Here is a 12450-nt window from a genome sequence, read left to right on the forward strand (position 1 = left end):
ATACCCAATTGAGAGATTAATGCATTTATTGTATTTGGATATCTTTTAAAAACAAAACAACACCAAACTGTACATTTAAACAAGTTTAATTATACATTTATAAATAATATCCGTAGATGTCCTGAACAAAATGACAGAGTAGCCTATGTTTTCATGTTTCCACTGTTCGATCGCGCCCGCGCCCGCCTACACACACACCAGGGCTCGAAAAATTTCAAAATCGCTGGTAGCCCTTCGGGCAGGCACTCTCCAGATTTTGGTGGCCCGAAATTAATTTTACTAGCCCATATAAAAAGACTAAATTTTTAATGTAGAATATTGGTTAGGAGTCAACACAATGAATAAAAAACTTTTTCAAAACACAAATATCATCAAATATGCATCTGATTCTAACTGAACTGAAGTGTGTGTGACCAGTATGGAACATGAATCAGTCTGTGTCGGTGGCTCAGCCCCCAATGAGGGTATGATAAAAAGAAATAATAATAATAAGTAACTCTTTAGTTTAGGGTTTAATGCTCACTATTAACTTGTTTCATTAACATGCAGATGGCAGGGTTTTTTCATCACTGAGGTCCCGAATGTGAGATATGCTAGTTAGGGGGGTTCGGGGGCACCCCTGAGAAAATTTTGATTTCTCTGATCTACATGCGCATTTTAAGATGTTTTGAAGGCCCAAAAAATTGGATAACAATAGCTTTAAAACCATGTAAGTGGGCAGCTGATTATTTTTCTCTCCTCATCAGCATCACACTCCTATTCTCTTTGTTTTTCTCTTGCTCTGTCTCTTCACCTCCTAAAGCTGAGCTTTGACTGATATAGGCTTTTCATTTTTGTCTGTCAGTGAAGAAAGTAAACAAAGGGTCAACTGATAGGTTGATTTATGAATCATTTTCTCAGATGCATTAATTTACTGAAAGCTACTATGAAAGCTAGGTAGCCTAACTAAGTTTATTGAATTCATTCACAATATGTACACATTCATTATTGATCTTATTCCTAATACAGGGCCGTAGACAGGGCTTTATAATCAAAGAGGTCCTACATTTAAGGTTATTAGGGGGGTTACATTTTTTATTTCTCAGATATGTCCATTTCAAGACGTTTGAAGGCCAAAAAAGGATAAGAAATAGCTTTAAAACCATGTCAGCGGGCAGTAGATGATACCTGCTCTCACTTCTTATCCATCACTCTTTCTTTTTCTCTCAGTCTCCTCATCTTGCCATCTCTTCTCCTAAAGCTGAACTTTTTTAATTTACTGAAGGCTACAAATTGTATATTAATTCTCAACATGTACACATTCATTATTAATATTGTGCCTATGATGAAAACGGCTTTGTTAATGCTAATGTCCCCTCACAATGACAGTAAACTAATTATTAGTCATTACATAGGCCTATTTTCAGTTCAAAATGGCGAAATTCGACAAAAGTATATTCATTTGCCTGATTATTTTTGTCATTTGTTTCACATTTATGACCTAAAAAAGCTGTCAAATATTAAATGTTTAGTTTAGCTACTTACATATCTCGCACTTGACCGTAAACTGAAGCGTCGAGTCGCTCTGCTCAAATTCGCGCTCAGCAGCTTCTTGTGAACATAAAGCCCGCCTACTTTGATTTGATTGGTCATTCTGACATTGACGAGCACCGCAGACCAATGAGACTCAGATGAACACACACACACACCCTGTCCTCTCTGTTTCTGACGTGCTCGGCGCCGCTTCGGATTGAAGATGAAGAACGCGCTGAATCTGACTGAAGCGAACACTATTTCAGATAGCCCGTCGGGCAGGCCGGTTATGCATTTTGGTAGCCCGACTGGAAAACACAATAGCCCCGGGACGTCGGGCAGGCGATTTTGCGAGTCCTGCACACACACACACACACCAATAGCATTGCAATCTTGACATTGCAGCCTGTTCATTATAGCCATAATAAAATAGTCAACCTAACATATAAAAATTCCACTGCTCTGTTTATATAGTCAGTAGCCTAGTACAATTCGTACCATTTTTGCGCATGTGAAGAGGATGATTTTTCCCGTCGATTTTGGAACGTGAGTGAAGTACAAAACCTAATAAAGAATAGTTTACCATCCAAATACATCGCAAATGTTGAAACATTTTGATTCTAATTAGAGAGTTACGTGAGCAACGCCGCTTACTTTCACTTTCGCTATTTAGTAGCCTATATAAAGTATTTCATTTTGGCTTGTTTATAGTTATTTTTTCATTCTTGTTCTGTTCTGAATATCATTACATTTAAATGATTTGTTGTTGAATGTGTTTTGTGTATTTTTTACCACATTTTATTGTTGTGTATATTGGTATAGCCTATAATAATTCCCGCGAAATTCAGTGCGGTCAATATGACTGTCTATGGACGAAATAGGTAAATATGTTCATTTGTTTTTTTGCCTTATGTGTAATTTATATGAAAAACATTTTAAATGAAAATACAGACACTTTTAGGAAAAGTCAGGTACCGGCGGTATTTATTTTTTCAACAAAGTTATTGCAGATATAAAATTCAAAATGGTCAAAATGACCGCCACGGCACTTCTAGTGTTAATTACAAGCGTTTTTTCATTGCTTGGTTGTGAACTTTATTATATAGACAGTAGAACATTTATAGTTAAAAGTTAAACAGGCTCTTTGATGAATAGCAGCTATTGAGTAAAGTAGAGAAGGCCCTAAAAACAATTGGTTGTAAGTTTTGTTTGTTCAAAACTGTAACATTTGTTTGTTCGTTGTGTCAAGTTGCAGTTTGTTTGAAATAACAAACCAGTTCACCCGAATTAAGTGCTATTATAAGACATCCTGTCATAGCTTTTTGGTACATAACGGCTACCGTAGATGCAACACGCATTTGAAAATGCGAGGCGCTGGAGAGCACTATTTGTTTGAATGCAAAATACAATTTCACCGCTAGATGGGAGAAATTCCTACACAATGTCAAGTCAAGTCAAGTCAAGTCATCTTCATTTATATAGCGCTTTTAACAACGTAGATTGTTTCAAAGCAGCTTTACAGAGATAAGCGTATAATTTAAGGTAACAGAGATTGTTTTGGCTTTATAGCAGAGTTAAGTTATTTTCCATCTAAAGCTAGTTTTGATTGATTTGCTTCCGTCGCAACGATCATTTGTTATTAAATTAGGGGCCGCTAAGACGACACCATTCTCTCTACACAGACTTTAAACGTGAACCTGTGAGAAACACTGATGGCGTTCAGATGAGCATTTAGAATGAGTTCTATAGTTATGTGCATTTGAAAATACGCAGGTTTGGAATTCACTACAAGCCAAGCCTAAACAAAGTACTTGTCTTTCCTTATAAATTTTGATAAAGAATTTTATTTTATTTTGTTGCTTTGGGGTAGGAACGCGAAACGAATTTCCCGACAACGCCTTATCTGTAGAGTGGTAGAGGGATCCTCCATAGGGAGAGACTAGTTGGCACTTCAGCACTGCGTTGTCATCAGGTCCAGGTGAAGGTCCTTCGTCAGATCTGGATACGGCCCGGATCCGGCAGGCTGCAGGAAAACCTCGGGATAAACACAGACACTAAAATTAGCGTAGATGCCATTCTTCTCATGATGTAACGAGTACATCAGGATTGATGGGAAGTGTTCCCGGTTCCGGCTGACCTAATCTATGCAGCCTAACATTAAATTATAGAAGTCTATAATGTATTATGTGAATGCTAGGTCAAAGAGATGTGTCTTTAATCTAGCTTTGAACTGACAGAGTGTGTCTGCTTCCCGGACAATGGTAGGAAGACTGTTCCAGAGTTTTGGTGCTAAATAGGAGAAGGATCTACCGCCAGCAGTCGATTTAGATATTCTAGGTATTATCAACTGGCCGGAATTTTGAGATCGTAATAGACGTGAAGGACTATAATGCGTTAAGAGCTCGCTCAAGTACTGCGGAGCTAAACCATTTAGTGCTTTGTAAGTAATCAGCAATATTTTAAAATTTATGCGATGTTTAATAGGGAGCCAGTGCAGTTTTGACAGAACAGGGCTAATATGGTCATACTTCCTGGTTCTGGTAAGAACTCGAGCTGCTGCGTTTTGGACCAGCTGTAGTTTGTTTATTAAGCGTGCAGGGCAACCACCCATAATAGCATTACAATAATCTAGCCTTGATGTCATGAACGCATGAACTAATTGTTCCGCATTTGTCAATGAGAGCATATGACGTAATTTAGATATATTTTTAAGATGGAAAAATGCAGTTTTACAGATACTAGACACGTGACTTTCAAATGAAAGATTGGTATCAAAGAGCACACCCAGGTTCCTAACCGACGACGAAGACTTAACAGAGCAGCCATCAAGTGTTAGACAGTATTCTAGATTATTACGTGAGGAAGTTTTTTGTCCAATAATTAGAAACTCTGTTTTTTCAGAATTTAGAAGTAGGAAATTACGAGTCATCCAATTTTTTATATCAGCTATGCATTCCGTTAATTTAGTGAATTGATAAGTTTCGTTAGGTTTTGAAGAAATATACAGCTGAGTATCATCAGCATAACAGTGAAAGCTAATTCCATGTTTCCTAATGATATCTCCTAATGGTAGCATGTACAGAGTGAACAGCAGCGGTCCTAGTACTGAGCCTTGTGGTACGCCATACTGAACTTGTGATCGATGAGACATCTCTTCATTTACTGCTACAAACTGATAACGGTCAGATAAGTATGATTTAAACCATGCTAGTGCATTTCCCGTAATGCCAACATAATGTTCTAATCTATTTAAAAGAATGTTGTGGTCAATAGTGTCAATGCAGCACTGAGATCGAGTAACACTAATAAGAGAGATACAACCACGATCGGATGATAAGAGCAAATCATTTGTGACTCTAATGAGAGCTGTCTCAGTACTATGGTACGGTCTAAATCCTGACTAGAAATCCTCGCAGATATCATTTCTTTCAAGAAAGGAACACAGTTGTGAGGATACTGCCTTTTCTAGTATCTTTGACAGAAAGGGAAGATTCGAGATCGGCCTATAATTGACTAATTCTGTAGGATCAAGTTGCGTTTTTTTAACAAGCGGTTCAATCATAGCCAGCTTAAAGTTTTTTGGTACGTATCCTAGAGACAAAGACGAATTAATGATATTAAGAAGAGGATCTATGACCTCTGGAAGCATCTCTTTCAGCTTAGTCGGTATAGGGTCTAACATACATGTTGTAGATTTAGATGATTTAATGAGTTTAGTAAATTCTTCCTCTCCTATAGCAACGAATGAATCAAATTTTTCCTTAGGGAGACAATGCACTCCCTCATGCGATACTGTAGTAGACGGTTGCATATTTATAATTTTGTCCCTGATATTATCAATCTTATAAGTGAAGAAGTTCATAAAGTCATTACTGCTGTGTTGCTTGGAAATGTCTGGGCTTGAAGCTTTATTTTTCGTTAGTTTAGCCACCGTTTCAAATAAATACCTAGGATTATGTTTATTTTCTTCTAATAGGGTTGAAAAATAAGCAGATCTAGCAGCTTTTAAAGCCTCTCTGTAATGTCCCTTTAAGAGAGTAATTTCACAAAATGTTATGCCTACATCACTGTTTGAACTACTGACATAATGAGCATTTGACAGAAATAGCGGCCATCTTGAAAAACGCCTTTTTCCCAAAAAGTGACCCTTAAAGAGTATCTGTGAGTAACAGAAAGCCATATGATGGACATCAAGAGAGGAGCTCCATCCTTCACTTTCCTAGAGAGGTTCCATAACCAAAGAAAAACCTAATCATAAATTTGTAAATAGTTTGATATGTAGCGTATAATAGATAGACTAATATTGATTTTTTTTTTTTTACTACATAGCACTTGTTTTGTATCGTTATTTGCACAAATTTCAGTTTCAAGAATTGAAAAAAAAAACCACTATAATGTGTTTATGCTTCAGTTACTATGTGTCAGCAATTATTGACAGTGAATCTGGATAAGGAATAAAATAGCTCTAAGTGTAACCTTTCATTAGAGCCCAAAAGTATGCCTGTACAGTAAAGCATTCAAGAATAGCAGCATGTTATGTGTCTGTGGTTACAAAGTGTCATTTGGAGTCTCCAAGTGGCCTTTTTTTTGGGAAGCGCCTAGACATAAACTTAGATAAACCTGTGTAAAACACTCATTATCCAATGTATTGTTATCATTTAAATTGGGCTTGGTAAGGCTTCATGCTGTGATCCCACTGTGTTTTCCAGCTAATACCTCCCAGCTATAGTGATCTGCAGGCATCTGTTTACAAAAAAAAATGTAGGCGGAAAAATTTCCCCCCTTTTTTAGTGTGTTCACAGTTCTATTACTCAATAACAGTAAGACTTACAGTGATTCTGACAGATTAGGAACAAACCTCAAAGTGTCCCCTTTCAACAGAGACCAAAACCATGCATATTCTCCAAATGGTTCAAGAACAACATCCAATTTATTTAGGGCAAATTTTCCGAGAGAACAGCCGGGTGCTTCCAAGATGATGGTGTGTCGATGCTCCAACTCTCATTTTGTCCAAATGTACCTGTAGAGTTCAATGTAGTTTAGGTTGTCATACATTTGATTCCTGAACAAATGACTCTAATTAATTGGTTCTTTTCAGTGAATCAAACACATATAGCTTATGTCTTGTGAACCTACAAATTGAAAATTTAGAATTTAGTCTGTAGGTCTACTAAAGGTGCGGTCACATTTGCAAAATTTTGCTGACAAAAAAAAAGGATCTGTTGTCAGTATTGTAGCAATGGTCAACGTGACAAATGTTGTAAATTGATTCTGACAAGTACATTTTTCAAGTATCTACTTTTTCTGAGTACATTCACAAAATATCATACTTCTTGCTCTACTTCATTTCATAAAAATATATCGTTCCTCGTTATTTTGAACTGAAGAAACCCAAGCTGAGACACGACAGATTGATTCATGAACGAGCCAAATCTTTCCAATGAACCTGTTGAATTGGTTCACAAATTGCACTGAACTGTTCATTCATGAATCTGACTAATCTGACTGCAGCTGTTCTTAAATCAACAACTCACCGATTCAGTGATCTGGTCAAAATGTTGTATCGTTGTAGCTTGACTGATGCAATAAGTCACTAATTCTGAATTTTAACATTATTATTGTAAAGGAAAATCATATTTAGGTCATGACTGTCAGTTATTTGTGATCTAAATCTGCAGTAATAGTGTACAATAATAATACGTATCATGTATAAGTTTTGGTGATAAAAAAGTTAAGTTCATAAATTTTTATGATTTTTAAAATTGATTACATCTTCAACACCATAGACTCATGGAATCATAAAGACTTTCTCCTGGGACTGCATCTCGATGCTCGTTCAATGGCTAAGGCATTGCAAGTATCGTACAATAAACTAGAGGTTCAGTATAAGCATTAAATCCCTTTAATCATGCAGGTGCTTTTAAACTAAGAAACTGATGGTTCTTTTAGATGGTTAAATTACTCTTTTCCATAGCTTCATTCCCTGTTTCTGTTTCTGGTTTCATTTACTTTAACTTTCCATTTAACCCATGTATGCGTGATTATGTGCATGTGTTTGGTTAGATTAGTTATGTGTTCTTGATTTAGCCGAGTGTTGATTCTGCTCCCTGCTTGCTACATGCTAAGAAAGAGTTATTTTTCTGTGGCCACGAAAAAATCCTTTCTGAGAATTGATAGACTGTCAATACTGAGTGTTCGCTGGACGGACAGATTAATTGACTGTAATATTAATTCAGCTACATTAAGTTTAATTCGAAAAATGTATAATAAATAACAACAAGTTATGATTAATTATTCATATTTCCCTTTTGAGATCATTTGTTACACTGTACATTTACTTTACAGTGTACTTGATTCGTCCATCACGGATTTTAACCCCACAGATCGCAGCTTGAAATAGAGCCAATTTATTAGCGTCATTTGTTCAGGTGTTGGACTACACTGGTGAACCTGAAAGTTTCTGATTCACTTAAAAAGAACCAACTCAAGAGTCATTATTCCGGAATCGGACTACACTGGTTACATAGAATTAGTAGTGCCGTTGTTGAACTGCTGAATAATATGATACTTAGGCCCCGTCCACACTACTGCGTTTTCGTTTAGAAACGGAGAATTAAAACGAATACGATCTCCATCCACACCAGCGTTTTAGCTGCGTATTAGAATTGATCTCCATCCACATTAAAACGACTGAAAACGCGGATCACGTGACCATTCACCAACACTGGGCATGCGCGTGCCGGTGCAAACCTAGAGACTTTCAAACATAGACTGTAAAAAAATGCTTTCAAACATCAAAATGTCATTTATTAATATGTATTTGTGTCAAAATGACATATAAACATCTTTTCCTATTCTATTTTGCCTGGAAACGCTTCCAACACACTTGCGTGTCGCATGAAAAATAGGCGTCGGTTCTATTTCTAGCATGCACGCTTTACCGCGCGAGTTTCTTACTGTAAGAAACTGTTCCAGCGGGTGGAGTTTACTGGTACTGAATATTACCTGTGTATACTCCATGACTGATGACACCCAATCATAGAGCCAAGCGTGAGCCTCTGCGTCATCGTTTCTAAAGTCCTCCGTTTTGACCCGTCCACACTAAAACGCCCTCCGGAGATTCAAAACGAAAAACGGGTCGGCAGCGTTTTCTAAACTTCTCCATTTTGGGTCTCCGTTTTTGCCGTTTTAGTGTGGATGGGAGGTGCAAACATAGCAAAAGGTCTCCGTTTTTAAACGAAAACGCAGTAGTGTGGACGGGGCCTTAATATGATGCACATTGGCAAAAGAATGCACATGCCACAACTGTTACTTCCTGAAAAAAAAACCAAAAAAACATCTAAGCAACTTGTAGATGTACCTATTAACTCCCCACGGATACTCCACAACCGCACTGAGAAGTCCAATGAGGAGGTAAGCAGAAACTGGTCCTTGTCAATTATCTTCAAGCTTGAGGAGAGGAAAATATGGTAATAATGTTAATGAGATGTCTTTTTTTTTAAATAACAAATACTAAACAAAAAAAGAAAGGAAAATACATCAAATAATAAACACTTTTTGTTTGCTTTTTTCCTCCACTTATTGAACCTACCTAGTGATGCTGCTGGTGTGTGCGCGCCAGAAGTTCACCTCTAGAAGAATAACACTACATCAAGACTCAACATAAACAAACAAATAAAAATAAAATGAGGACTGTCCTTACTTTCAGGAGGGTTTTGTTCAGGCCCCAGGGCATATTGCTTGACATCATAAGCGTAGATGAAGCCGTCATGATCGGCTGTAAAAAGCATGCTGTCATCCTGCGTTGAAGCCAGTTTCATAATCGCCGGCTGATGCTGAGACTTAAACATAAGATTTTGATTAGAACCTTTGTCTCATTCTGTTGACATTGAATTTATAATCAAACTTGAGGAAATATATGATATATAAGATTACCAATATACTACTTACAGCCTGAAAAGATGTGATGAACTTCCCGCCATCCAGAACACTCCAGAAATGAACATAACCTTTGAAAGATGAAATACGTTCAGCAAATTGTATAAGAACTGATTTCTATCATTTTATTCATCGCAAGGACCAGTTTACCTTCAGTATCTGAAGATACAAGGCAAGCAGAACACCTCAAATCAGGAACAAACGCCCGGGTTTTTAAGAAGATGAGGCTCAGCACAGGTGTGCATTCAACTATCAATAAAAAAATGAAAAGTAATCCATATGAGTTGTGCATAATGCACCAAGTTTTCATATAACAGATATGATTGAGGACCAGCAAATCTGAAATCATTATTCACTGAAGATTCATGGGAAGATTGGCATACCAGGATGACTGCTGCTCTGTTGAGGGATCTGGAAGCGAGACAGTATGCGTTCAGACACTACATTCCACACGATGATCTCCCCATCGTAGCTGCCAGTGGCCAGGAAGTGTGGTCTGCATTGAGCAATGCACAGAATATCCTCTTTGTGCCCATTCCTCTGTGTGTGAAACATTCAACACAATTCCCAAAGTGCCCCTGCATATTTGAAGGGGATTCAAAGTACATGTGTGTGTAGACATGGGTGTGAGTTGTGGAGGATGCTAATACCACATCGTTCTGCCAAGAAGGTTTTGGTCTCTGAATGTGCGGTTTTTCTTCTTTGGTGTCCTGTCAAAAAATAAATAAATAAATAAATAACGTGTTTAGCTTCAAAAGTAATCACTGGCAATTCTGCACTATTCTGTTCACAGTCTCTGGCGTTAAATTTGGTGCATATTGTGGCTTAGTCTGGCAAAGAATGGTCCATTCAGATAAAAGGCAACCTGACCAACAAGTTAAAGTACTAATTACACATCCTTGATTTTCTGTAATTTGGTGGCAAGAAAAAGATAGTTCAGAAAATGTTTGAACATTTTTTAAAAGATTTTATTTTTGTCATAAACTCGACAGCTGTGTCCCTCGGCAAGTACATAAATGTATTTGGTTGGTTATGGGATTAATCTAATTAATTTTTAATTTGGAGAATAATTTTAATTCATTCATTTAAAGGCACAATATCTATTTTTGGATTCAAATATCCAAAAACAACTAGAACAATGTTATACATATATATATTTCATAACCGTGACAACCATACAATATTTTTTAATTACATGCCATTCAGCAATTAAATCACCAAAATCATAGATAGATTTAGGGTATCTTTTTTCACGAAGCTCGGATTCTCTTTTCTAAAGTGAACAAAAGCTCTTGTAATAGATGGAATAATGGACTGTCAGAAGGGAATGGAGGAATAAACCACACCAAACAGCACTCAAGCACTTTTGAGGAGGGAGAAACATCGAAGTAAATGGCAATAAAGGCGAGAGTACCAGGGGGAAGAAACGGGTCACGGCAGTCAACCATTTTATGAGAGCCATCTGGGGAATTATGCCGATTTAAAAAAAGGTCGTAAGGGAAGCAGGCTGGTCACTTTATACTCACCAAGTAAATGTCGATCCTGCGGTCCCAACCAACAGAAATCACAAATCTGCCAAAAGTAACAAAAAAGTGAATCAGCCAAAAAATGAGGATACTAATATCCATGAAGATTATGGCGCTTGCAGTCAGCAGACTTACGCGTTCATGTGCAGTGTCAGGTAGAGGCAGTCACAAATCTGTGCACATTTTCCATCTGGGAAAAAAAACATAATGAAGGGCTTTACTTCACAACAGCTTTATAGGGAATGTGGGATATAACATACTCTGAATAATCAGTCATACTCAGGAGTAGGGTTGGGAATCGGTTCTGGTTTCCGATTCCGGTTCCGACAAATGATTCCGGTTTCGGTTCCAGTTCCCATTAAAAAAAAAATGATTAAAACAACTAATAAAAAATAATAGTAAGGGGAAAACGCACAATCCTTTTTGAGTTTACTTCTTATACTTGTCAAATGAGTTTAACAGACTGGTAATGTCAACAAATTCAACATATTATTTAGCTATTTTTCTGAAGGAAAATAAACAATTCTGCATTCTCTAGGATAATTTGGGACCTATTGCATCTCCAGCAGTGGAGAATACCCTCTCAGAAAGGGTAGAATATGCTTGAACACACATGTAAGATCCAGACCGGTGAAACGTAATATTTTTAAAATGGGTTTGAATGATTGATTCATAAAGACTTCACTTGTTTCATTACTGGATGAATCAGCGCTCTGGCAGTCTTGCGGAAGAACATTGTAGCCGGACCTACTTCTCTCTGTTTATGTCTACCATGGGCGTAGATTACGTGGGGGATTATAAAACTTTTATAAAATGTAAATTCGTCCCCCGCACTTTTTCGTAGGGCAAGTGTGTTCACGACAAGTTGAGGTTTTCGCGGGCCAATGTGTATACATCCAGATTTAAAATTCAAAGAGTCAAGATAGTCTATACGTGAGTTTCACGTTTCCATGGTAATCAGTCACTCGTGCGTCACGACACGCCCATGCTCGCACCCGCTGTCAAGATTTGTTCTCATGTTGTGTGTGCAAACACATGGCCTGTGTTTTGGGCATGTGATTGCGTTGTCTTGTGTTGTTTACCACGCCCCCTTGTTCTCCTCGTTAGCCTTGATTGTTCATCGGTGTCACCTGTGCCCTGGTGATGATGTCCTTGTGTTTGTTACTCGGTGCTTGTTCGTTTTGTATCTTGTCATCCTGTTCTGTGAGCTGTTTATTCCTGTGATCGGAGTTTGTATCCTGCCTGTTAGTTCTAGTCTCATGTTATTGTCAAGTTTATTAGTCTAGTCCTGTCAATGTTCGTTTGCACCCTCAAGGGTCTTTGTTTTCTGTCTGTTTAATAAATCCATGTTTTATTTATCACTGTCTGTGTTTGGGTTCATATCCGTATCTCGTGACACCCGTGCTGTATCCTTCATTTTCATAGAGGTCGCAATGAGTTCAAAACGGCAAAAAACTCTTCACTCCTTTTTCCC

General features: G+C 37.6%; 1 protein-coding gene across 1 annotated transcript in view; it reads right to left on the reverse strand.

The window, feature by feature from the left end:
• Window positions 1-6428: 6428 nt before the first annotated feature.
• LOC307150245 (cilia- and flagella-associated protein 337-like) overlaps window positions 6429-12450 on the reverse strand; it is a 28130-nt gene continuing 22108 nt past the window's right edge. The window contains exons 18-27 of the mRNA XM_079857224.1: window positions 11112-11166; window positions 10977-11022; window positions 10101-10160; window positions 9834-9990; window positions 9601-9699; window positions 9463-9521; window positions 9215-9353; window positions 9104-9143; window positions 8873-8961; window positions 6429-6532 (exon numbers count right to left, since the gene is read on the reverse strand). Coding sequence (XP_079713350.1) covers window positions 6447-6532; window positions 8873-8961; window positions 9104-9143; window positions 9215-9353; window positions 9463-9521; window positions 9601-9699; window positions 9834-9990; window positions 10101-10160; window positions 10977-11022; window positions 11112-11166 — 830 coding nt within the window. The 3' untranslated portion in view covers window positions 6429-6446. The remainder of the gene's footprint in view (window positions 6533-8872; window positions 8962-9103; window positions 9144-9214; window positions 9354-9462; window positions 9522-9600; window positions 9700-9833; window positions 9991-10100; window positions 10161-10976; window positions 11023-11111; window positions 11167-12450) is intronic.

This window comes from Squalius cephalus (genome assembly GCF_949319135.1).
Source record: "Squalius cephalus genome assembly, chromosome: 22".
Classification (NCBI taxonomy): Eukaryota; Metazoa; Chordata; class Actinopteri; order Cypriniformes; family Leuciscidae; genus Squalius; species Squalius cephalus.